The 26,561-nt window shown below is 37.5% G+C and overlaps 1 protein-coding gene across 1 annotated transcript; it reads left to right on the forward strand.

Moving 5' to 3' along the window:
* Positions 1–5,303: 5,303 nt before the first annotated feature.
* LOC121511013 (ras-related protein ORAB-1-like) lies at positions 5,304–26,561 on the forward strand. Its single transcript, XM_041789483.1, has 6 exons — positions 5,304–5,715; positions 14,569–14,641; positions 17,637–17,732; positions 18,018–18,113; positions 20,864–20,995; positions 25,357–26,561. The coding sequence occupies exons 1-6, from the start codon at positions 5,702–5,704 to the stop codon at positions 25,555–25,557; spliced, it is 612 nt and encodes a 203-aa protein (XP_041645417.1). The 5' UTR covers positions 5,304–5,701; the 3' UTR covers positions 25,558–26,561.

Consider the following 26,561-nt stretch of genomic DNA (forward strand, 5'->3'; position numbering starts at 1 on the left):
ATATGAGGTAAACGTCAAAATCAAGAGTTTCAAATGGTGAGGCAAAGCATCAGATTTGCTATGTGTGGACTGTCATGGCGGAAGCGTTGCCTGCCGGTGCCAACAGATGCACTGACAGTCTCACCCATGGTCTCACTGGACGACTGGAAGTCATGGCAGAGAGTGAATATTCCTCTATTCCTCCCAGCATTGTGAGTATTCTTGCTGCAGTTCGCTGTCTTTCTCTCAATTATGCTCTGACTCCTCTCCTCGACCGGGCGTGCGTCTTTCAAACTCTATAAACTCCAAAACTTTGAATAGAAACACACCAAAAAATGCTCCTGGAATTGAAGTTACTCATGTCTGCCATCTCCGGTTGTGAAGTGTTAACAGCGCAGACCTCCACCATTAGCCCTATCTCCCAATAGTACAGAATCCTTTAAAAAATTCCTGGATCCAGACAGTGATCTGGATCAGTCCCAAAATCGAATCAGTTCTTCCTTATGCCATTTCTGACATGTCCTGAAATTTCATGAAAATCCATCCATGAATTTTTGAGTTATGTTGCCAACAAACAAACCAACAAACCCACCCGATCACATAACCTCCTTGGCGGAGGTAATAAAAAGTCAAAACCATAACTTTTGGTCACAACTGTGAGATGGAAAATTGAAAATATAGAGAAAACATGAATTTCTTTCCCACATTCCTGACTTTTTATCAAATTGTTTTTACTGTGTACTTTTTTAATTTTTATGACTCAACAAGGATATTATAAATCATCATGATTAAGTTAGATTTTTATACTGGAGGAAATCTACAGACCTCATACTGGTGGGCCAGTTCTAATAAAAATATCATATGATCTGGCGGGCCAGGTGTAACTGCACCACGAGCTGGATTTGGCCCCTGGGCTTTGAGTTTGACCCCCTTGATCTAAGAGCTTTTACATCTTTGTAGAACAAGCTAACTTCAATCAGGTCAAAGAAAGCCAGTAATCTGTTGCAGGTTATCAACAGAGGGACGTTTGCTGTGTCTCAGTTGAGGCTGTTGGGTCTTTTGACACCAGGTCCTCTCCCTGTGAACCAGCTGAGAAACACAGGAATGATCTACATTTGAGAGTGGTGCCTGAGGCTGTGACCACAAACAGACACAGAAACCACAGAACAGGAAGTCATGGTGCTTTCTGAGGCAGTGGAAACTCGATAGCTCCAGGCTGGACCAGGTGGACTGGCCTGCTGCACTGCTGTACGAGTCTGTCTGGTTGATTATCTGATCAGGCCGAGTGGGCAGCAGGCTCTCTGAGAAACACTAAATGAAAAGGGCATGAAAGTTGGCTGCAGGTTGAAAATATGGTTCACTTCAGTGTTAATTTTGTCGACTAAACTGTTAGCCAGCAACCTTTTTTCCATGAAGATGAGACCAAGACAGGCTAAAACAGATCTTAGGTGATAAAAAAAAAACTGTTACAACACTTAAGTTTAGTTTCAAGAAGACTAAAATGTAATTTAGTTTTTGTTGGACGTTCTCTCCATATTCCTCCACTGTGCAATAAAGATATTTACACATTTTCATCTGTATTTCTACATTATTTGATAGAGCATTAATGTGAGTGTTTTTACAGTTGTATTAACTTTGCTTCAAACCCAACCAGGCCTGAGTTCAAATACATCACGCAGTCTCAGAATCAATCAGAACGATCAAGAAAGACAACATGATGGCTACCTGGCTTGTTTCATGGCTTCTTGCATGAGTAATGGTATGGCGCCACAGCCCACCTCCCATCTGTGCCGGGGCCAAGAAAGTAAGAAGGTAAATTTTATGCACGTGAACTTGGCACAAAATTAAGGAAATTGGTGTTTGGTAGATTATTTCTTTGTTGTAACAATGCTTATTGGCAATAAATCTTATACTGCTGGAAAGCTTGTTTATTTTCTTTTTAAATGGTGGCACATTTGAAAGGGACATAAGGAAGAGTGTCATGCTTGAGCAGGGTAGGGAGCATTCACACTGGTCAAATCAAACAAACTGGACTCTGGGTTTCAAGTGTGCTATGGCACACACAGACTGCCATGGTCTGAGTGCCCTTGTAGTGGAGCTCAATCGTTTTTACATCTGTTCTACATTTCTGTTTTATGTCCCATTATTAAGTTAAATGATCAGCTTTTTATCCTACCAGTTTCAACTGGATTTCTACACTGGATTACTGTTTTTGACTAACTAAGCTTGAGACCAAATGTATGAGCCCTTCCCAGGCTGCTTTGAGCAGATGAAGAGGACGACAGTCCCTCAGCAGTTTATATTAAGTGTCTGGATGCTTCTCACCTACAGCTGGAGCTGAATGAGGTGATGTCCAACCTAAAGACAGTAAAAGGTGTTGTATTTTGGATCAGTTTGATTCACAGTGCTGATGGCTGGTTGTTAAGAATTTGTTGTAATTTTCAGCATTTTAGTGTCACCTCCTGACTGAAAACTAAACAAAGATTGGATCAGTTTTTATTGAAAACATGGTTTGAATCTTTTCTTCTCTCTTTGACATGGGAAGAAAAGACGCTGACAAAGCATTCTTGACTTTTTTTTGTGCTGACAAAGTAAAAAGGGGTTTACATTGCCGTGGATCATGTCCAAAAAGCATATTTCCATTTACATCCAGGAAGTTTGAATCATTTCTTTATAATTCCTCATTTCTTTAAAAAATGTTACAGACACTTGAACTGAGAGTATTTGGCCAGAACAAGAAAAATCAGAAAGGTGAAGATGTAATCTCTCCTCTTGGGTTGCTTGTCCACCTGTTATTATTTTTATGTTTACTGCAGATGCTGGACAGTGCAGGTACTTTCATTTGAGTACAAACATCTGCAAATCTGAACAGCAATGTAAAAAAATATAAGTCAAAACTAAGTCTTCAATATCAACATTTTTCAGAAATCATCTTTGTGTCACTGCGTGTCTTTTTGTCCTTTTTCCCCATTACAACAGTGTGTTCATTCAGTTGAGTTTTTTAAACTATTCTGAGTTTTGCTCAGTATTTTCATGCACAGATACACTAACCATTCATGGCAGTTAACCTGAAACATTTAAAATAATATTTCATTCTTAAAGATTTCAGAATGGATCCCTGTATGTATGAATATAAAAGTAAAGCTGAGGATGATCCTTAACATCAGGAATGTAAATGTAATAGGTTTTTATCAGGTGAGTCATGTGTACCTGTGTACAGGTGCTGACATGAGCAGCCTGTGGGGCTGTTCACTGCAGCAGCGATGATGCAACCATGAGTAATGTTCGTAGGTTTTATATGAGCATTTAGTTGGAGCAGAAGTTTCTAGATCAATAAATGATTAATTTAAGATTATTTATTATTATTGCTAAGGAAAGGTAGCCTACCTCAGAGATGGTTTTAGTCATGTGGAAGCCCATAGGCCAGTGAAAGAGACCCTCAGTACACCGTAATATTTTAACATGTCACAAGGTTAGGCTGAAATTTAAAAAAAAACTCTACGCTCACTTTCGATGACATATTTGTTTGACTCCCACCAATCAGACATTTTTATTCATTGCATGCCAATTTTCATAATCAGTTATTTAAAGGAAACTTAAATCAAAATTATGAGATATTAAATATGAAATTAAAAGTCAAAATTATGATTGAATCAGTCACAATTGTGAGGTAAAGTCATAATTTAAGTATAAATTTTAACTTTCTATCTCATACTTTAATTATCCCACAATAATGAATTACTAGCTCATGATTATGAATAATTATAACATACTTTACATTTTTCAAGTCAAATGTTGACATTTTATCTCTTAATTTTGACTTTATATTTTCAGATTATGATTTTCCATGTTCTAATTTGGGCTTTTATCTAAAAAAATTGACTTTTTAATCACATAGTTTCTACTTTCTATTCTGTTATTATGACTATCTATTTGATTATTTATACTTTTATGACTTATTTTAACTTCACATTTGTTCATAAGTTCATCATCCTAGAACTGTGACTTTCTATCACATACTTTCAACTTTTTATCTCATAACTATGACTTTTTATTTCATAAGTTTGACTTTTTATACAAACATTTCCACTCTAAATATAATTTTGACCATTATTTGATCATTTCAACTTGTTTCATCTGATAATTTTGACTTATCTCATAACAGTGACTTTTAATATCATAATTTAGACATTTTATCTTATAATTTCAACTTTTTATTTCCAATTATTACTTACTTTCTCATAAATCTCACTTTTATCTCATAATTTTGACTTTCTACCTCACAATGTTGATTGTTGTCTTATAATTATTACTTTTAATCATGTAATTATGAATTTTATCTCTGAATTTTGATTTTTCTTTCATAATTTTCACATTTTATCTCATAATTTTGACTTCTTACTTTTAATTATGACCTACTATTTCATAATCCTGACCTTTATCTCATAATTCGGAATATATCTCCCAGACTTACGGGCTTCTTTTTCATTATTTGTACATTTAATATCAGAATTGTAACTTTTATCTCATAGTTTTGACTTTTTATCCAAGATTTGTGACAATCTTTTTTCTTCTTCACTATCTTTATTTTAAATATCATAATTTTGGACTATCTCACACATTTCACTTTTAAATCTTATAATTTTGACTTTTTATCTCATAAGTTCTATTTTCCTCGCTCAACATTTTCTCTAGAAATGTTATATTTACTCTTGATCTAAATATTTCGATTTTTTATTACTTTTTAATATCATAATTTGGAATTTTGTATCTTATGGTTTTGACTTTTTATCCCCTATACAATATCTAGTTCTTATTACATTTTTTTTTATTAATCTCATAATTACTAAAGACTTCAAAATATTTTTTTCAGTCTATATCATAATTATTATTTCACATCATAATTTTGATTTTCTTTTTTAAATCTAATTATGACTTTATTATAACTTCAGCTTTTATGTCATATATATGACTTTATCTAACCAGTTCGACTCTTTATTTCATTTTCTTTTATTCAAGAAATCCCCCAACTTTCAAATTCCTCCGATTTTAAAGTTTCAAGTCGATGAGAACATACTGAATGTATGTGTTGTAGGTGTAGGATGTATCAGGCTCGTTAGATTTAAATGCGACGTGGCCGGAAATTCTGCTTAAACCCTTAGAAATAAGAGCCTCGGTGATGAGCATGGGCGGACTGTAGTGGGTTCTCTTAGTATAGCTTTATTCTGAAAAGCTTTTCCGGATGTTAGGTATGGTACAGAAGTTGACGCGGGGCACTGGCTGATACCTTTCTGCCACGTTTCACTAAATGACGTAATCCCTCCCTGGCTTGACAGTTTGCCGTTGCGGTAAAGACACACAGTCAACGAAAGGAGGAGAAAGGATCCGGTTTACCGGTACCACCCGTTTTTATTCGCTGTAGTTTTACCGCTACTGTAGCAGTAACCAGTATCACTCAGAGAGCCACGGCATCAGTCAAAAATAAGCCTCGTAGATTGTATTATTCCCGATTTCGCTAACCAGCTGGCTAATGTTAGCTGTTTCCTGGTTGGAGTTGCAGCCATTTTGGATTTTCACCGAGAAACAACTAGCCGGCCGTAGTTTTGGGAGCAGTGTCAGCTAGCCACAGCTTCCTTTTTCTTACCTCAACAGCTCTGCTGATCCACAGACAGAAAACAGGAGACCTTTGACGACAGGAAGTACACTATATAAGGAGTCAACAATGAATCCCGAATAGTAAGTATTATCTTTATGAACATTATGTCCAGATAGATATGCTTTAGCCGTTAGCTTACAAGTGCTGGCAAACAACTTAAAATTAGCAGTGGAGCTAAGTTAGCCGCTAACATCAGCTGACATTAGCCTTATTGTACACCTTGCTGAAAGATACGGGGAACATTTTATGAAAACCATATGATTAGGGCGTTAAAGATGTCGGAGATGACTGACATTTACCAAACAATAAAAATTTGCGTATATCATCGTTAGCCTAGCCAGCTGTCGGGCCAGCGGCATCACCTTAGCTGTAGAGACTGGTGTCGGCTCGATGCGTTTATTCTGACATGTAAATAATCAAAAGACAAAGGTGCCGTGTTGAATTTAGAGTGGTGACTGAAACAGGGCCATTCTGGCTCATATGCGGTCCAGGTGTTGTTCTGCATAAAGACACCATTGTTAGCTAACCAGAATGTTAGCTAACGTTACTGGAAAGTGTAACATTCAACATCTACATTTGGGCAGTGAGCTTTCTCTTAAAGGCTGTTAATTCTGAGCACATGACGCTGAAATAATGTTAAACTTGGTTTTAAAATCTTGAACATCAAAGGTCAGGTGTTGGTAAAAGTTAATCATACCCTTACTGTTTTTTTTTCATCACAGTTCCTGTTGGTTTATAGTAGTTCTGTTTTGTTATACTGGGGTAAATGCATTTGTCTTATCTTTATGCAGTATGGGAGTGTAGTTTCATGCCACTGAATGCTATACATTGTATACTTAAAGGCCCTACTAGAGACAAGAGTTTTAAATTAGTAAACGTTATAAAATCTCTCATCAGCTCCATGTTCTATATTGAAACTTTGTTAAATTGCATCCCTGTTGAATAAATTTAAATAACAGTTTGGAAGATTAAATTTCAAATAACATTCGTCAACATCAACCGTTCCCATAATAGATAATTGAAAACCTTTTACTTAGGTGTCTCGTGTGATGGGCATTATTTACCTGCCACTATTAATGTGAAGCTACTTAAAGTGGAGTCAACCCTCTGTTGTTTACATCCAGGTAGGTAGTTTAACGGTTTAACCTGGTATTTAGCATGACTCAGTTTTCAGTCATATGGTCTAGTAGTGGTGAGACAGCCTCTTAGTCATGTGTAGGTCACATGCAACAGGACAAGCCCTCGATTTCACCACAGTATAGCATTGAGCAATCCGTCACTTGAGCTCACTCTCCACATTTTCATTCTTGAATGTTCCCAATGGTAAGCTGTGTCCAAACACCACTTATCTCATTTGTTAATCACATAGGTCTCGCCGTTACGTTGAACGAGGATATTTGATCTCCTGCAGATTACTTCATCTTGTATTAATGATTCAGCTCTTTGCTGTGGACCAGATACACTTTGCTCAAGATCTACTTACTCAATAAAAGTCTCTGTCAAAAGAGCAGAGTAGAGGCATTTGAGCTACAGCATGGTGTGGTGTAGGGGTGGGCAATATGTAGGTTCTTATGGTTAATTATTGTTTGTTTTGCTTAAAAATTATGCTAGTTCCCTCTGACTTCATCTGGCCATTTGTGAGTGGGATGTTGGATGAACTCAGAAGAAACAACAATCATGTAAGGCTTAATGTAGTCCATTTCTTATGCTCTAATCTGATGTGATAGCAGTGTTATAGAGGGATGTATTGGATCAACATTGGTATTGGTGATACCAGACCTGATGACAGACAGCACATGAGCAAATAATGTGGCATGTAGACATTTATCTGTTGTGTGGTATCACTTCCATCCTGGCATCTAGTACACCTAATTACTAATCTAAAGAAGGTTTTTTTTTAACCAGGAGAGGTGAGGTCTTGGACAAAGTCAACTTTTTTATGGTCTAACACAAGAAATGATGGCATATTGGGGAAGAAGAAGTACCCAACTTTCCCAACTTTGGAAAACAACTGAAATAAACAAATGAAGTTATCATACTTTGCCGTACAGTCCATGTACAACTCTTTGCAGTGCAGCAGACCAAGTGAACTGCCTCTTATGTATTATTTTGCCTTTCGTCTTCATTGGTTTAAACTAATGGTTAGACCACCACTCCTTGAAACATGGCTGTGTATAAATTGCTAGTAGCTGCCGAAGTTGTTGGTGTACCAGGAGTGAAATAGCTACACATTGCTTAAAGCCATTGTTGTTAGCTTCTTGTGTGCTGTGCACAAGCCTACCAGAGAGGTGAGAGCAGTAACATAGTGTAGAACTGAGCTGTATAGACTGACCCCAAGGATCAGCCCCATGTAATTTTATCTGTCCATGGTTATGATTCTGAATCTAGCTATTTGAGTCTGGATCAGGCAGATAAACGATATCAGGAGGGGATTTGCTCATCTCTGGCTGCGTACTTAGTGAAATGATCTGAATAAGAGCCACAGGAAGTAACACGTTTATGACCACAAGATGATGTTTGAAATGGTTACGCCAAATCAAACTGCTTATTTGTGTTTGATGTAAGTGACATTTTTAATTAATTGTTATTTATTTACTTTATTGTTGATGTCCATTTCATGTTGACACTGTGCAGCTGGCTGTTAATAAAAGTTTGGCATTTTACCCTTGAGGATTTGACTCAGACATAACTTTGTTGTTGTTATTTCTTTTCAGAAAAAATGTCAAAATGTTAATCCATATCCCCCAGCCCTAGATCAGTGTGTAAGCCTGTCTCCTTATCCAAACCTCTTGTTGAAATGCAACAAGCAATTGTAGGCCGGGTGGATTTTCTAAATGGCACAGTTTGACTCTTATCAATGGCATTTTTAGATTGTTTTCTCTGCTTAAGTTGAGGTTGTTTACACAGTAGTAAGGACTCATAAAATGATGATTATTGGAATTTGCAGGTTTGACTTTAACAACTTGTGTTGCATTGAGTAGGGTTACAAAGCTTAGTCAGTAGCCCTATTTGGTAGCTTTTTCAAACTCTTGTTTTTAGTCAGTATAGTATCACATAGATTTCTGCTAAGCTCTGATTGGACAGCTTAGTAAAGGGTAGGCCATTATCCACTCAGTCACAGGCCTAATGAAGAGAGAATGACTGGAATGCATCACAAAACATTAATTGAGTAGGGGGGTGGGACTGAGATGGCCCTGGGAGTCAGGATGATTTATGAGTAGTAAGTTGTACAATACCGCCGTCATCCTATTGATGCTGGAGTTTTGATATCAATGTGTTTATTGTTCATTTCTCCTCTTTGCTGTACTTTAACAGTTTTGGATTATTATAAATCAAACTAGGGGTGCACCGATACCCCCTTTATTCAGGCCAAATGCAAGCATGTACACTTGGGTACTCACCAATATGGAGTACGAATATGAGTACTTAATAGCATGGCACTTATTTTAAATTATTTTGAAACTTTGTTTCATTTTCATCAGATGTTCCTCAGCTCTCCTCTTGACCATTCAACTGTGCACTTTTTGCATCCTAATTAATGTAAAAATATCGCCATATTGTGCACTTTGCTCCTACTTGCAGTGCTTTAGGAGTAAGAGTACTTGGGATTGGTATTGGCATGTATACCGGCATCCCCTAAATCAGACTATCTGTTTGTTTGGATTTCTCTGTAACTACAAGTCCCAGACTGTGACCAGAATGAATGCATGTTTGACCTTTTGAAGGTATGCAATACAGCTGCTAAGTTGTGGCAATAATTATGATTAGGATTGTTCTGGTTGATTCAGACATCACAGTTATATACTACTCTGTGCACGAATTTCAAATGATGAAAAAAATTTGACATGTTGCCACAAAAGGCAGACCCGAACATGCTACAAATTTAGCACAGCATCTCACAGCATTCTAGGGGTGTAAATCACCAGTTTCATCACAATACTATGTCGATTCTCAGAAAAACGATTCAACCCATTTACCACAATCTTTCACAATACATAATATTGATATGTTTTGAGAATTTTATTGCCAAATGTTAAAGGCATTTACATGAAAAACTTTCTTTAACAAAGCGAACAAATGCTTGTGTTTCACTTTAAAGTGCTGCAGTTTTCAGTTTTAAATGCACAGTATTTATTCAGCATTGTGACTCATGGCTGGGTGGAAACTGTCATTACCAAGCACGCGGGGGGACTTTTAAAATTAAAGGGTAAGGTAAAAATGGCGATGGAAATCGATTATTATACTTTTAATCGATTTGACTGAATCATTGCTCTAACAATCGATATATCGATCCAGATCGATAAATCGTTACACCCCTGCAGCATTCAAGGTCTGACTTCTCAAAACTAACATGGCCCCATTAACTGAGTGGTTTTTCTTTGCCTTTCTGTCATCTTCTTTAGCTCTGTCACTTTTGATAGTAACCAGGTTCCCTCTGCTCCTCACTTAAATTTAGAGTGAGAGCTGACTTGGTGGAAACGGTAAAGTACACGCTGTGCTGTCAAGGACAGTAATTATATAATCTTGATCACAGGCAAACAGTTAATTACTCTGCATTAGTATTTAGGTAATAAAAGATCATTTTCAGATGCCTAATCTAACAGTACAAGCTGAATTACTCAAACATATTTGTTTCTGTTCCAAAATTGAAACCTTTAATTAGTGTGTTTCAAAAACTAAATGTAGGAGGTAGAGGAGGATGGAAAGCCAGAAAGGGATGTAATGGTCCCTGATGGTTCTAATGCAAAGTGAAAGACTGAGTCAGGTCTGAACCCTATCTGACAGTTATCCTAGCCTGCAAGTATGAGGTATCTACCACCATTGAACATTTTTGTGCATACTGGCAAAGTGACAATTTTTATTCAGTTATTATTATTCAACCTGGAAGGCTACTGTGGCTACATTGTTTTGTCAGCTGACTACATTGGGTTACTGCTGAGGGTGACAGATTAGCAGACTCGGTAATCGCCCTGTGGAGAAGAATGAAGTGGTCATCAAGTTCAACTGCCCGCAACACAGAAAAAGAGGAACTTGTGTTCACAAAATTCAAATATCACATCACACTGAAGAACTAGTTATGCATGGATCTAACCTCAGCTACACGCTAACCCTTCTAGCCTGAGTGTGGCCTCTTTTGACTTTAAGGAGCATTAAGAGATGTTCTGATTCATTTTTCCTTTGATACCAATCCTGATACCAAAATTTGCAGTTCAGTCTACAAAAAGAATCTGATAAGTAGAGGTGGAAATCTTTAGGTGCCTCACGATTCAATTCAGCTACGATTCATAGAGCTACGATTCAATTCTTATTGATTATTGACGCATTGTGAAGCACTTTTTTTATTTCTGTTGTCCTCACTGTGTCCAGCATAATAAAAAAATGTATTTGTGTTTAGAAAAAAGGAGATAAATTAGATGTCTCCTATCCTATAATGGGAGATGTGTGTAAACTGAAAAGTTACAATTGCACTGGACCAAGATAGCAGCATCCTTTCCTTGTTACTTATCTAAAATTACAGGCATAAAAATGCCCTTATCACAGATGAACAACTGGTAATCTAAATCTTCCTGTTATGCACTTTGTGTCAGAGTTCCACCTTTTTGTTCTGGCTATTCCACAGTATTAAATATTTAAATAATCCATTATTGGACTTTTATAAATTGATTCAGATTCTCCACCTCCAAATCACGATGCATCTAAGAATCGATTTTTTCTCCCACCTCTTCTGATAAAACTGCCCACTGAAAACTCTTGGTCTGTAAAGTCTACTATTCATGGTCTGTAAAGTACTGATTTTTTTTTTTTAATCTTTACATGATCGCTATTATGTGCAAGAGGGGGAGAGAGAAGTCTATGGGTGTTTCCCATAGCGCTGCATTTCTTCTGCTTTGTACCTCATTGTTCACATGCAGTCAGGGCTTTACATTATGAATCAGTGTAATCTTGCTGATTTTGCTGCTGATTCTCACATGCGTGGAATCTAGGTAGGACAGTGTGTTACGGCTTTATTTGAATAATTTTTAGTACCTGCATATTGCTGATGCTGTCCTGCACTCATGGTGTTGGATGGTCGATGTGTTGTTGTCAGCAAGCCTTCATTTATGTGGATCTCCTGTTGTGATTATGGAATATTGAGTGAAACATTTCAAAGCGTGTGTAATTTTTGAGAGTCTTTAATGTATTTCTAATAATGATGAAAGGGCTAAAGCACATTAAAACTAGAAAAGTACCCAGAGAGCGCAGACCTCTGCCATTAGCCATATCTCCCAATAGTGAAGAATCCTTTAAAATTCTAATTCGCCAATTACTCCCTCCCCAGTGGGGTGGAGACACGGTGATGCAGCATTGGCTGCTATGAAATAAGATAGGGCGTGACAAGACGCAGTAAAAACCGACTTTAGTTTTAGAATGATTTCATGTAAGGGACCTGTGCCCAGATCCAAGTGGTTTTGATCCCGAGTCCAGTTCTGTTTGGTCAGTGTAAACACAAGCATAGCATACCTGGGCACCACGTCTGAAGCCCAAAACACACCGGCACCAGACTGGTGCATCGCATCATTCGGTGCCAGTCAGTTTTTGGCTTGAGACTGCCGTTATGGTTGCCATGGCTGTCCCTTCTTTTCTGTGTTTTTTTGCATCAGCTATTTGCATTGCGCCACCTACTGTATCGGACAGACTGCATACAGGTCAAGGGGTAGTAACCCCGCCCAGGCACAGGACAAAACAGTTGTGCCTGGAGTGAAAACACTCTAGTTTGGAGTCCTGCACAAGCATTTTGTACAAGTTGTATATTTTCTTTACTCCACATTCATTCCCAGGATTTTACATTTTTGAATCATACCATACAGGAGAAGTCCTTGAAATTGGAAGAAAAGTGCAGTATTTGTAACTGCACCTGAAGACTTCATGTCCATGTAGGCCTCTTTAAAATTATGGTACTGCAGTGGATCAGCAGAGGCAGAGGGAACAGAGCAAGGCTTAACACCAACAGGTCTTTACAAACTAAATATTAGACAGGCAAAGCTGGTTGTTTCAAGTTTGTTTAGCTGCACAAACAGATCTTTCTGAGCATGTGGGAAGTGAAGGATTATCACCACATTGCTTCATTTTAAATGAGTCTTTTTGTGAGTGATGCAGGTTGGGGTTTAGACTTGAATGTTAGCTGCAGGCTGTCCAAATCTGTGTTTGAGTGAGACAGTGTTAGGCTGGGTCATTTTGGCTGGATCATCTTAATAAAACAAAAATGCCCTACCCTTTTCATTATGTGCGTGTCTCGACAGTTTTCTTTGAGAATCAAAACTGTTGAGCATTTCATAATAAGAACCTGCAGGATACAGGATACATTCAGTCTTAATTCTCAGAGATGTTAAAGATGAAATGCACCACCTTTTTAAAAGACTAGTCATGAAATTCCTCTGTATTTTTCTTGTGATTGCAATGACTGAGCACTATTCCCATTCCAGAGTGTTATAATGACTATAGAAATTGCTTGTGATTCCTAGCTGTCTGCATAAAAGCTGTGCATTAGTGCAGGGTTTTCTCTGTGCTGCTTACTTACACTGGATGATTAATCAAGTTTCAATTTCAAGTACAATTTTAGCTTACAGAAATTGTCAGACCAGTATTATCAAGATGAAATGACTACTCTGCCTCATGCTGTGTTAGACTTGTTTTTCAGTAGGTTTTATCCAGTGTATTAAAGGGGAGTTCCCTCATTCCCTTTACAGCATATGGTGTACTCTGCCCCTCCCATAACAAAAGCTCTCACTTTAATTTAAGTGAGGAGCAGAAGGGGCCATGGCACGTACTCAGATTATTTTGAAAGTGAGAGAGAAAAAGAAGATGGCATAAAGGCGAATAAAGTCAAAAGACCTCATTTATATAAAGATTATATTAAAAAAAAAAACAATACAACACCACCTAGTGCAGTTTTTGAGTTCAATCTAGATGCATGTTGAAGAAAATTAAAGGACAGTTGCCTTTATAATCTTCTCAACACAAACAAGGAAAAGGCTCTTTCTGTTTTGTTTTCAATAACGATGGGCAAACATTGCTGACAACATTGATTTTTTTGTCATCAAAAAACATGGCTGGCCATTAAATACACAGATCCCAATGAAACCACTCAGGTTTTGGAGAGTCAAATAATGCAGATTATTATACAACATGATCAGTACTAGTTATTGTTTGAAATTCACACCCAAATTGGTATGTGAGTGGTGTGAGTAACAGTGTTTAATAATAAAAGTAATAATATCAATCCGTATAATCATAATTATAATCCAGCAGCCGTGCTGCTCCCTCCTCTCTGATCCTGCTGTGTCTGGGTTATTGGAAAGTACCAATTTGGTAGCAGGGGCTTTTACAAGGGAGGAAACTTAAGCCCATGAACAAAAAGTGGAACTATATTAATGTTGTTAAAGAAAAATTACCTTCTCAGTGATGTGAGTGGCTAACGTGATAAGGACTAAAATGACATCAGGAGAAGAGCGGTAAAACTTGTAGCAAAGGAAAGATCACGCCTTTTCTTGGTTTTCCCTGCTCCTTTAAACAAGCTTCATATGTCCACTCACATGATCTGCTGGCTTGCTACACTTCCTTCTGTCAAAGCTCCTGAGCTCAGCAGAGTTCATTGTCCCAACTGTTTCCTTTTCTGCTGAAAGATTGACCCTCGGCCACTCAGCAAAAAGAAGTTACATACCAGTGCTGAGGAACATTTTTATATCCAGCTGAAACTGACATGAAGTCAAGAATTAGACAAGAAAGGCTCATCTCTGTTATGAATGAGCTGCAGGAGATCAGAATCCTTTAGTCTGTGTTCGCTGGCATTTCCTGCGGCAGCCATTTATGTAGTTTAAAGGGTAATCTGTCACTTTCTCCCTTGGTTAACGATTCATGAAAACCCTCTCAGCTATTTTTCTCTTCCTTCACAGTGACTATTTATTCAAGCTCCTCCTGATTGGTGACTCTGGTGTTGGAAAGTCTTGCCTTCTTCTCCGATTTGCAGTAAGTTTCAGAAAACAGTGTATTAATTCTTTTTTTTTCTTCCAGGAAACAGGAGGCAGATGTGTTTTTCTGTTGGGATAGTCTGGGGCAGACTGTCGAAGGCTGGTTTGGTTTTGAAAGCAGATTTTTTTCACCATCTTAACTGGGGGTTGTTGTTAACTCAGTAACAACCTAAATGAACAGGAAAAGATGCTCTAATGTACAAACTGTGGTCAGTTCAAGTTCAAAAGTATTAAACAGCACATTTAAAACAATGTCAGTTGATCAACGTGCTGCACAGGCTTAAGATGATACAAGTATTGAATATGAATACAAAAGCATAACTCAGGCTGCCTATCAAATCTTAATTTTATCTTTATTGTAGTTTAAGCATTCACAATAAACAACTATATAAAGTCTTTATCTACAGTAACAAGTTTAAAAGTCTTTATAAAAGCAAGCAATAATTTCCCTCTCAGCATGTGTACTGTCCATTTTAACAGCGGAGGCACGTCCTGAATGTAATCACTATGCTATAATGACATTTTAATGTAGCTAGATTAATTTCAAGCCATCCTCAGATAACAATGTGACAATTAAGTGGCAAATAAAGCTTTGGGGATTTATTTTAAATAAAATTATGTTGCTAATAGCTTCTATTAGTATGGATTCTTTGTTACTGGTTTAATCATTACATAATCTATTTTTGTCTTGATAGCTAATAATGTTATTGCATATTGCATGTTTCCTCTTAAAATGCAGGCCAAGGAGAGTAGACATAGTCTTGTCAAAAAATGGGAGCTGTATTTTAGTATGAGCAATAATACTGAAAGTACTGAAAGTACTGAAGTTATAACGGAAAAACCAGATAGTCATATTGTCAACCCAAAGCTGGAGAGAGAAAGGGAAAATACACTGGTGGGTAATAGTGACAGTGGGGATGCAGAGAAAATAGATGTTATTTCTGATTATTTTACAATGATGATGCCTGCAAGGACGTAGAAGCACACTTCCTCACAAACATGATCGTCTGATTGCCTATGAAGATGTGCATCTATCTGCCTGCTGCATCTCCGCTCCGCCCTCTGTCTGCCCTCAGTGAACCACTGTTGTATTCAATGATTGGCTGATAAGTCTTACTAAGTCTTTTAATTGTCTCATAAAGATGCACATGTCAATGTGTCCGTAACAGACTGATAAAGAGCAGAGGAGAGAGACAAATGTAGGGGTGATTTAGGATGAGACCTTTAGGGGTGCTCTGCTCAGCAAAATAAGTAGCATGTTTTAATATTTTAAAAGGGAATTAAACTTAAAGCATGCTTTTTTACAATACAACAATGTTACAATGTCATTTAGCAGACGCTTTTATCCAAAGCGACGTACCATCAAGAGCAAGAACAACACAAGCAAAAGATCTACACGGATCTAGATCTTTTTGCAATTATTGTCAATATATTTTATTTTTATGAAATGATTACTTGACAAGTTTTCTACCTTTCCTGCAATAAACTTCTCCCCACCACTTCGATAGTGTTTCTGTCCAGTAAAGTTGTGCACAGCTAAATTTTATTTCACTAATAATAGCCCACCTTTTGCATTATTAACCTCTGGATTTTCTGCCATTTATAGAGGAGAGTACAGCGGTCAGTGATTAGACCCAACACTTTTTCATAAATTGTTCAAAAATAACCTGTGTTAAGATCAATATGTTTATATTCCCTTTTATTGAATTCGGTGAACAGTATTCTCTTTTACTGTGTTTTGGTCAACACTAGATTTCATTTTTTTTGTCTTTTAATATTTCATATTTTAAAACTGGGGAATAACTTAGCAACCTCATTTGGTCATTTTTGACCCACTTTTGCATTTAAAGGTTAATTTTAAACAGGAGGTTTCTTCTCTATTAAAAAGTTTAAACTAAAGTTAGATAGCGAGCAAGAGGACAAGCTAACCTGAAGGGGTAAAGGCTAATCTCTTTAATAAAAGCTTAATTTAACTTACAGCGTTCAATATCTACAGGTTTTATTTTTAGTGAGTATGAGCTCACTAGCGTAGATATTTTCTCTTCCCTAGTTCTTCCCCATCTGTGCGTTTTTCTGCTGATTAATTAGTTGTGATATTCAAACTTACATTTAAATTCAAATGTTTGCAAAAGTTTCTGACAAATTTGAAAAATCTGGTGGGATTGGCCTCTGCATGTGTCCTTGTTACTATTCTTCCAGGGTGCTGAGAGGAAATTAAGGGATGCTTCAGAACACCTAAAAGGGTCTAAAAACGCCTGTGCTGCAGTGACTCCTAGTACCTTCAAGTTTTTCTTTACTTCACAGCCTAAGACTGATGACAGCTACACAGCTCTACACAAACACTAACACTAATAAAATGACATCTTAAATAAATAAAAATTTCCCAACTATGTCTCCACTGCTCATACAAGGCATATTTTCACAAAGTATTTTAAATATATATTTTAATCCTGTCTAACTTACTGTAGTAGCCATTTTTAGTCTGTTGCCAGGAATGCATTGTTTTAATGTCATTTTTCTGTGGTTGGTATGTTGCACTCTATGTTGTGCCACGCCTAAGACAGTTGTCTGTCACGACAGACGATGAAGTTTTATGAATCTGAGAGCAGAACCGGCCTGTACTTCATCTGGATTAGAAATGATTATTGATCAGTTTAGCTTTGTGTGTATGTTTTCAGTTACCCTTTCTAATGTGCAGCTTGGAAATTAAGAAAACAAAATTAACCAGTTTTGGGTTCCAGGAGGACATTTTTTGTGGCTACCAATAATGTCTGATTCTTACTAGTACTGTTTCCAAATTCGTCACTATTGCAACTCCTTCATTTTCACATCCTGCAGTTTGTAACGTATACAAACTCTGTCACCAGCACCTTTGCTACTTCCCTGTTTCGTTAGAAGTGACTGTTGGTGCTGATAGTGTGTGTGTATACATTGAAGACGGAAATGACCAGGATGTGTGAGAAATCTAACTCTTCCTCTCTGTGTTTATTCAGGATGACACATACACAGAAAGTTACATTAGCACTATTGGTGTGGACTTCAAAATACGAACCATAGAGCTAGACGGAAAGACCATTAAACTTCAGATCGTAAGTAATCTACTGCTTCATTATGACCTCAAAGGCGCCTTTATTTCATTTAGAGGAATAATGTATTTTTAGAAGGTTTTATCTAGCTAGTCAGATTTAATTTCACTGCTATCTTATTTGGTCCTAGTGTACACATTCACAGATGTCCTGTTGTTTTAAAACTGACGCCATAACATCCATTAATCAAGCTTTAATGCATTCTAAAGCATCTACCTGCTTCTTTTTTCTATCAGAAAGCATAAAAAATGCACTTAAACTAATAATACCCTATCATTCCTTTGACAGTGGGATACGGCGGGTCAGGAAAGGTTTCGTACAATCACATCCAGCTACTACAGAGGTGCTCATGGTATCATTGTAGTGTACGATGTCACAGACCAGGCAAGTATCCCTGCACCTTTCCATACCAAATAAACTCACAGTTTTATTCATTTATGAGACTGGATTATCTGAGGGGCACATTTTTCATCCATTTCATTGATATCTACCCTCTAACTTGACTGAATCTGATTGGGCCGACTATAACAAACTGAAATGTCACTGAAGTATTTGTCATTGTATTGGTACATAGGGTTAGAGTAGTAGTTGAAGAAATGGTGACAAAACCAAAGAAATGTAATTTAATGGTCAAGGTTTACACTTTAACATTTATTTAATATTTCAGAGGTTTAAGACCTTGTTTATACCTTGCATCAACATCTGTTTTAGGGCATCTGGATACTGAATGGTCATCTTTAGTTCTAGGTGTGGATAGGGATGCGCGTAGTCAATCGGTAAAACGGTTATCAAATTAGCCAGCGCAAGATTTGCAAGTTTTTTAAATATATATAAATACAGGCTTGAAATCCTGGTCTTTAATACTCTTTTAAACTGTAAGGAGGGTTTAACTTACCCGAAGTGAAAAGAGGCAGCACATCAAAGCATGATATTAATCTGCAAAGAGTAACGAATGCTGGCGGTGCTAGATGCTAATGTTAGCCATGCTGTAGAGAGTATACCAGGCTCACATCACACCTGCTGAGACAATGACCCTGTAAAGAATTTGACTGTTTCCTAGGGATTCTCCTCTTTAGACTAGTCAGTTAAACGAAATTTAAATGAGTCAAATAGGGAAATTGAAACTTAGGAACATCCTTGGGTGTGGATGCTCCTTATGTTGGACTTAAACCTTACAACTTTTCAAGTGGTTTCAAAATCCAAGACAAAATTCAAAAGTTGGGGTCAAATCACGAGAGTCTTGCTTAAATTGCAGCGCGCTCCCATGATCTGTCATTAGGTGTAAGGTGGACATAAAACTCAGTCAAAGTAGTTTGTCTCTCTCTCCTCAGTCTTGGCATTACAACAGTATCAGTCTTTGCAGAATCTTAGTCTGTGACTAAAAACTCATAACCTGACACACCAGATGGTTTTGTTTCCCACATCCATCTGGAAACCTCCCTCGGCTGTGTTTGGGAAAGGGCATATTTTGAAAAAAGAAAAAAAAAAAAAGAAACAGAAAAAAAAACAGTAGACATGTCAGTTTTGTCATTTTTGAGAAGAAAACAACTCACCGCTGTTCTTTGTTCTTCTTTTAAGGAAGAAATGTCGTCAAGTTCTGATAAAACTGACACTATAGCAGCATCCACACTAATCTCTTCCTCCATAATTGCACCAGCCTCTTGTCACTTCTTGCTTACGTCACAACTCCGCCGCGCCCCAAAAGTACTGCCCCTTACTCCTGATTTGTCCTGTCACTTTCTGACTGGGCCCAAACGGTTCAGATGGGAGCTTTGCAAGATGGATTCACCAGTGAGAAACACAGAAACAGGCGAATCCATCTGCTTTGCAAGGTTAAAAAACTCAGCGACTTGCTGAAAAATGGTCTTTAGATGTGAGACGGTCTTAGATGTCAGTCTTTTTAAAGTGTTTTAAAGGTTTTAGCAAAGTCCTCTAGTGTAAGGCCAGCCTTAATGACCGCTGAAGACGATCTGATCTCCAATAGCTGAGGCTGCATACAGAGGTGACCTGGGATGCTTTGTTAGTGTAAACACTCATGTATACTGGAACCTTAAAGACTGCCCTGTCAATTCTAGTAAGCAAAGAGCAGGGCTTATTTATGGCGGCCAGTCTTACTTGTCACTTGTCTTGAACTAGGTTGTCATTCTTATCAGACCAGACACCTGCATGGTTTATTTATTGCTTAGCATTTCCCTGTTTCTTTTAAAAGAACATTTATGGCAAAAAAAGGAAGAGATTTGCTGTTGAAGAGAGTCTGCTAGCCTCTTATCTTGTGGCTAGTTTGCCACACTGTAGTATGTAGGCATACGTAACGACAAGTTAAGAGGCTACAAATGCCTCATTTTGTCATGAAGATGCTTTTAAAGGAAACTGTGACGATGTCGGAAATAAAACTTGTGGGTTGCTGGTTAGATTAAAATGTCTCCTCAGTTCAAAACAACTGACCTTTGAGGCTTGATGGATGTAACTAAGCCACAGAAATGATGAATGGGCTGTTACTTTCCTAAGAGGTGGGCTAGTGCAGTCAGCTTGGTGACCCAATGCCAGATGTTAATGCGAGGTTTAAACGGGGTCTAAAGAATAGAAGAAGTATCTGAATAAAAGTCATATTTACAGCATGAAGTCGACTCACATCTAGTCCTAACTGACACCAAAGATATCTGCTTTTGATCAACTACTGAGGAACAAACATTTAATATACAGTAATTAATGCAGCTTCCTCATGTGGGATAGTTTGTGTTTACACTTTTACAAGAGCTACAGAACCCTGCATGCTCACTGCCCTCTGTAATGTAACCAAAAAGTATGAGAAAGCCATTATTGTCAAAATGTATAAAGGTCAAAACTACAAAAATAATCAGCTCTTTTCTGTCCCTTTGAATTAATTCATAGCTTGTGTGCTGTGCTTGAAGTTCATGTACTGACATCATTTAGTTAAATTTTGCTTTTTGGATTTGCTTTCTTATGTTGTCGTCTTTTCTTTTACTGGTTCAGACCTACTCCCTGTCAACAAACCGCCCTTAAAAATATTTGTTCTGGTTTATAAATATCTTCATGTTGCTTTCAAAGGCTCAGTGAAAGCATCATGTAGCAGATGAACCTTGGTGTTAATGTTTGCTGGGGTTTTTTGCCAGGAGTCCTTCAACAATGTCAAACAGTGGCTACAGGAAATAGACCGCTACGCCAGTGAAAATGTCAACAAGCTATTGGTCGGGAACAAGTGTGACCTGACGACAAAGAAGGTGGTGGATTACACAACAGCAAAGGTAACATACTTGTGTGTTTATTCTCATTAACAGAAACCTTTACTCTGAAACTTCATCATGCTTTTCAGGGTTTGTCTATTTTGAAATGTCCTTTCATTTCTCTTTGCTGTGTCCACTCTGCTCTTTTTTTGCATTAGTAGTACTGCATTGAAACTAGTCTTATCTTGGATGGGTCAAACTAGAGAGGAAAGTTTTACAGATAAGCGGTTGTTAGCAATGACCCTCTGCATGTTCTGTATGTTTAAAAATATTTAAACCAACATACTCGTCCCCCCACAAGCAAATTTTCATGTACAGTGAACTTCATGGCCCTGACAGTTTACCAATCCAAAGTCAAAGTCATCATTTCAGAAAAGTTGGATGATATTACAGACAGTTGCACTTTCTTACGAAGTTCAACAAGAGGAAGTCTTGCAGATGAATGTCAAGGAAAAGATTCAAAATAATCTAGTTCAGTTAAAGTGAGTAGGGGGGACTTTCACTCCCACTGGAAAAAAAGAGAACTTCCCTAAAGCCTGATTTTTTTTACCTCTGTTGAACCAAGAGAACAACCTCACTGAGATTAAAAATCTCTTTTTCAAGAGTGTCCTGGCCAAGACAGCAGCAGCACAGTTAAAGTTGCAGACAAACAACGAGTAAACATACAAGTAAAATGTCAAACAACAGTACACAGAAAGAGAGAGCAGCAAGTAATTCTTAAAACCAGCTATGATCAAACACATCATTCAAAACATTTGCAGAAAGATCTGACTGCCTCCAAGTCAAACAACCTCCTCTTAAAAGCTCCCAGTGAGACCAGTTCACTAAGTTTGAGGTCTTTCTGTAAGTAATTACTGAATCTACACCACAGAAGGGTCGAGCAATTCTGATAAAAATATGTAATTGCAATTATTTTGACTCGTAATGAAAATGAAATGTGAATTGATATATTAAGGGGAATCATCATTCTTACTAGAGCTGCAGTAATCAATTATTTTTGTAACTGAGTAGTCTGTCATTTTTTTCTGTCGATTAATCGAGTGCTCTAGTGAGAGAAATTGCATTTTTTTTATCAATCACTTGCTTTTTTCAAGAGAAGTAGTACTAGATAATTGAGAAAGAAGATGGGTCCCTTAAGAAAATATATTTTACAAAGTGCAATACAGTTCTGATGGCAATTTACATTTATTAAAGTTTAAAGGAAGGGAAGTCAAATAATTCCATTAGATTATGCCATATTTGGGGTTTAGGAATCCTCTCCCAAGACATTTTGGGTGCTTAGACTGTATTTTTCTTATTTTGTTGTTTATTTTTATTTTGCAATTTGTCATTAAAGTAAAGAGACATTTAAGCATTTTCATATATATGCAGCAAAAAAAATGTATGTAACTGTTATTTTGACACAAATTTCAGGTTAAAGAAATAATGCACTTTCTGTGATTTTTAAAATGGAGGTCGGACATAGATGTGAATCTTTAAGAATCTTTTGATTCAATTGATTTCCGATTCTGGGAGTCACAATTCAATTCAAAATCGATTTTCAATTCAAAACAATTTCCAATCCACAACACATTCCTAATTTCTATTAAGAGATCATAGTTTCAGCATCTGCTTCAGTCGACAGTGTGCTAAGGAACTATTTATTATCTGACAGTACAAAGCTTGTGCTACATTTGTAGCTATTTTATCATCTAATTACAGTAATCACAAATCCTCTTACCTGGGATCGTAGAATCCACAGTGAGTCTTAAAACTTTTCTTTGAGGTAAACGGGACAGGCTGAGTAACTCGGGGCTCCATGAACAGTGTAAGCAGTCCTGAAGTGTGCCAGACAGCCATGTGAGCATTGATACTGAGAGCTGGTGCTGCTAATGCTAACAGTGCGGCTAACTAGCCACACATCCTCCTGTAGCATCTGTGATGGAAATGGCACATAGAGGGAATGACTTTCTGTGGGTTTGCAGTAAAAAATGCACTCAGGATGTAATAAAGTGTGTTTAAAAAGTATTTATCCTTTACATTTTTTTTTTTTTTTTTTAGATTTATTTTTGTCCTTTGTTAGATAGGACAGTGGATAGAGTCAGAAACAGGGAAGAGAGCGGGGAGAGACATGCAGGAAATAGTGCCACGGGTCGGATTCAAACCCGGGTCGCCTGCGTACATGGCGCGCACCTTAACCACTCGACTACCGGCGCGCCATATTCTTAAAAATTTAAAATTTTGGGATCATAGAAAATTATTACGTCATTCTAACGTTTTTTTTGTTTTTGTTTTTGTTTTTTTTTTTTTACCTGGCAGCTCCAGTAAGACATGTAGCAAATTATTCTAAATCTGATTAATAGCCAGGCTTCACTGTGTAGCATACCCATGCACATTCCTAAACCCATGCAGAAGCCAACCCTCTTGATGTGCACCTCATCAAAAATATAACCAGTGCTGACGGTGCAGTTTAAAAGGCCTGTGACTGTTTGTTGGGCAGCATGGGGTGGCATCCGGTGTCTGAGTAATGTCTACTGGTGTATCGTGTGCACTTTAGAGTGCTGGTTCTCAACTGGTGGATTGGGACCCATAGTGGGTCAGGGAGCTGTTTTCAGTCAGGGTCACACATCCCCCATCTTCCCTGTGACATATTTTTACCTGTGTAGACATACAGGGTAGATATATATTTCTCTGTAAGTTTCCTGTTGGTTTTGGCCGATAGATAAATGTGGTTCACAGGAAAAATAGATGAATGTTTTAATTTCTAGGTTCTTGGTATGTGAGTTGCAGTGCTCACACAGTCTGGAAGCCTGGACTTATTTATATTGATGCTGAAATGAAAATCAAGCCACAACGCAGCCTTTCTACTTTGTTCAGTAACATTTTGTTCTAAAGTGAAATATTTTTCATTTAATAAGTTCAAGTGGTTATAAATTTACAGAAATTTGGGTTAGAATTTCTCATTAAGAAGGGGGTAGGCCCTCACTGAGGGTAGACCAGTTGAGGACCACTAAAGTGAGATTTATGGAAGAAGATGACAAACCAATTAATGGAATTATTTTGCCAGCATCCAAAAATCTCAGACATTTATTTCCTCGTCCATGATTTCCTTCTAGACAACAGTCCAGTCAGCAGTTTTCCTGATGTTTTGTGTTCTGAACCAGAAATGGACTTTTCCAAATTTGACTTTTCCACAATTTCCCAGTATTCAGAGGTAGTGGGTTTTAGATTTGTGTGAACAGTGAACAGAAATCATCAAAATTAAAACAAAAAAAAAGTCTTCAAATATTTCACTTTGTGATGAATCTAGAATAAATGGAAGTTTAACTTTATGTAACTACTGGAAGAAAATTCTATTTATTCAGATGCACATGTATGTAGTGCTCATGATGTTGTAGGCAGGGATGGGCAATAAATCACAATTAGATTAAAATGCAATATGGCCTGCAGCAATTTTTTCAAATCGCTGACAGTGCAATATTTCTTTAACCTGAAAATTTGTAAAAATACCAGTTTAATGAAATTTTTTGCAGCAGTAGATTTTATGTTCTACACATTATGCAAGCATTCAAGAGTTTAAGTTAGTTGTTCAAGTGTATTTCTTTCTTAATCAAAACGAGAATAATGTAAAAATCCCCTTCAATATGGCAGTTGATAGCAAATTTGCAATTAGAGCAACAATCACAGTTATTCTTATTTTTATTTTGCTTATCCCCATGTCTTTAATCTAATATAGTGCAGGTTATAATATAGAATGAATTATTGCTCGTATTTGTGGAACATCACATTGGATGAGGAACCTAAAAATGACTGCATATTAAATCGCAATTGCAATATTCGGGAAAAATTGCGATTTAGATTATTTTTGCAAATCGTTCAGCCCTAGTTGTAGGTCACTATATGGTGTAGCTACTGTGTAGATTTAATGCAGAATATTAAACCAGGCAAATAAAGGCAGTGCTACATACTCTACTCATGCATCCTTTTTTACTTTGTGTTACAGTGTGATATGATTTAATATTTATTGCATTTTTTCCCTTTATTTTCAGGCTTGTTTAGCATTGTCTCTGTCTGTTGAGATGTTGAGTTTAGGTTTTTTAAAGGCCCAGCTAGGGATGGGTATTGTGAATCACAAATTATATCAGGCTATGAATATTTTAGAGTGAAGTATCTGTTAACTTTATGCATGCTTGTGCTTTTACAAATAAACATGACATAAACGTACTTCAAACCCCTGTATTTTCTGATCTTTGTAAATGAATATTTAGAAGTTTTTATTTCAACTTCTTATACAGTCATTTATGTTGTACAATTTCTTTGTGTTCTGTTTTGTTCTGAAATAAAAAAAGACCCTCTTTAAAACTGATGTCTAAACTCCTGCCCCCTGTCTCTGTCATGTCTAGGAGTTTGCAGATTCCCTGGGCATCCCGTTCTTGGAAACCAGCGCCAAGAATGCTACCAATGTGGAGCAGGCCTTCATGACCATGGCTGCTGAAATCAAGAAGAGGATGGGCCCCGGGGCCACAGCTGGAGGAGGAGAGAAGCCCAATGTGAAGTTGACCCCTGGCACTACTGTCAAGCCTTCATCAGGAGGGTGCTGCTGAGAGAGAAACCACTTCCACGTCAAACCCCCGACACCTCTGCGGGCCGATCAGCCTGGCCGCCATCCCCCTCAAACTCCACTGTGTCCGAGCAAAGCCCCGCCCCGCCCCTCCACAGCCAAACAGGACAGTGAAGACATGACTCACAACATGTCTCCATGACAACAAGATGAAGTTGCCTGTATTTGTACTGTACATAATATAGCCGCACTACCAAAAACAAATAAAGCATCCTTCTTGTCAAACTGTCCTGTTATTGATGACAAATTCTACACATAGGCGATCATCCCAGACCCCGACACCCCATCACCCCCATCTCAGACCTGTTGGAGACCCCTCCTTATTTGGCTTTCTGAGCACAGGTCCATGAGAACTCTGTCTGAGTGAGTGAGCGTGTTTCTCTGCATTCCTACTGTGGGGTTGGTAAATGAATCAGTTTCTGTTTGTATGGGCCTTTTCTGTTTCTCTTCTCTGTCTGTGATTATTTTGCTGTTTGTATCGGCATGTGTCTGTCTGTCTGCCCCATTCAAAGGTGTTTTTTTTTAATTTCCTCTCCAACCTGTGCACAGCAGTGTCTCACAGTCCATCTAAAGTCAAGTGCAACTGTATATGTACATAGACATTATGTATATATTATGTCACATCTGATTTGCCAGTTCTTTAGTGTTCGAGAAGTCATCGGGATAGTCTTGACTCATTATCTTTGCATTAAATTTGTGGCTGAAGACAACTGTAAGTTTGTTGCTCAACATGTAACACTTCAACTGAAAATAAATATTGTACTACCAGACTGTAAGAAAAGAGAGGATCTGTCTGCCATTATTGATGCGATGTGTAGAAAACCTGTTGGATTATTTATTCTACATTCATTTGGCAAAACTACTGCCACTTAAATAGGCTCTGTTTGCAAATTGCTGTGTAATCTCAGTACAGAACTGCATATAAAATACAATGTTCTCTTGTTTTCATAATAAAGGCAACTGAATCCAGTTTGAAAGGAACTCGTA

This window comes from Cheilinus undulatus, linkage group 6 (genome assembly GCF_018320785.1).
Source record: "Cheilinus undulatus linkage group 6, ASM1832078v1, whole genome shotgun sequence".
NCBI lineage: Eukaryota > Metazoa > Chordata > Actinopteri > Labriformes > Labridae > Cheilinus > Cheilinus undulatus.

Excerpts from the sequence above, each read along its gene's own strand:
- LOC121511013 (XM_041789483.1), top strand. Across the intron at positions 14,642-17,636 it reads GCCTTCTTCTCCGATTTGCA|GATGACACATACACAGAAAG; the intron begins GTAAGTTTCAGA and ends GTGTTTATTCAG. Across the intron at positions 17,733-18,017 it reads AGACCATTAAACTTCAGATC|TGGGATACGGCGGGTCAGGA; the intron begins GTAAGTAATCTA and ends TTCCTTTGACAG.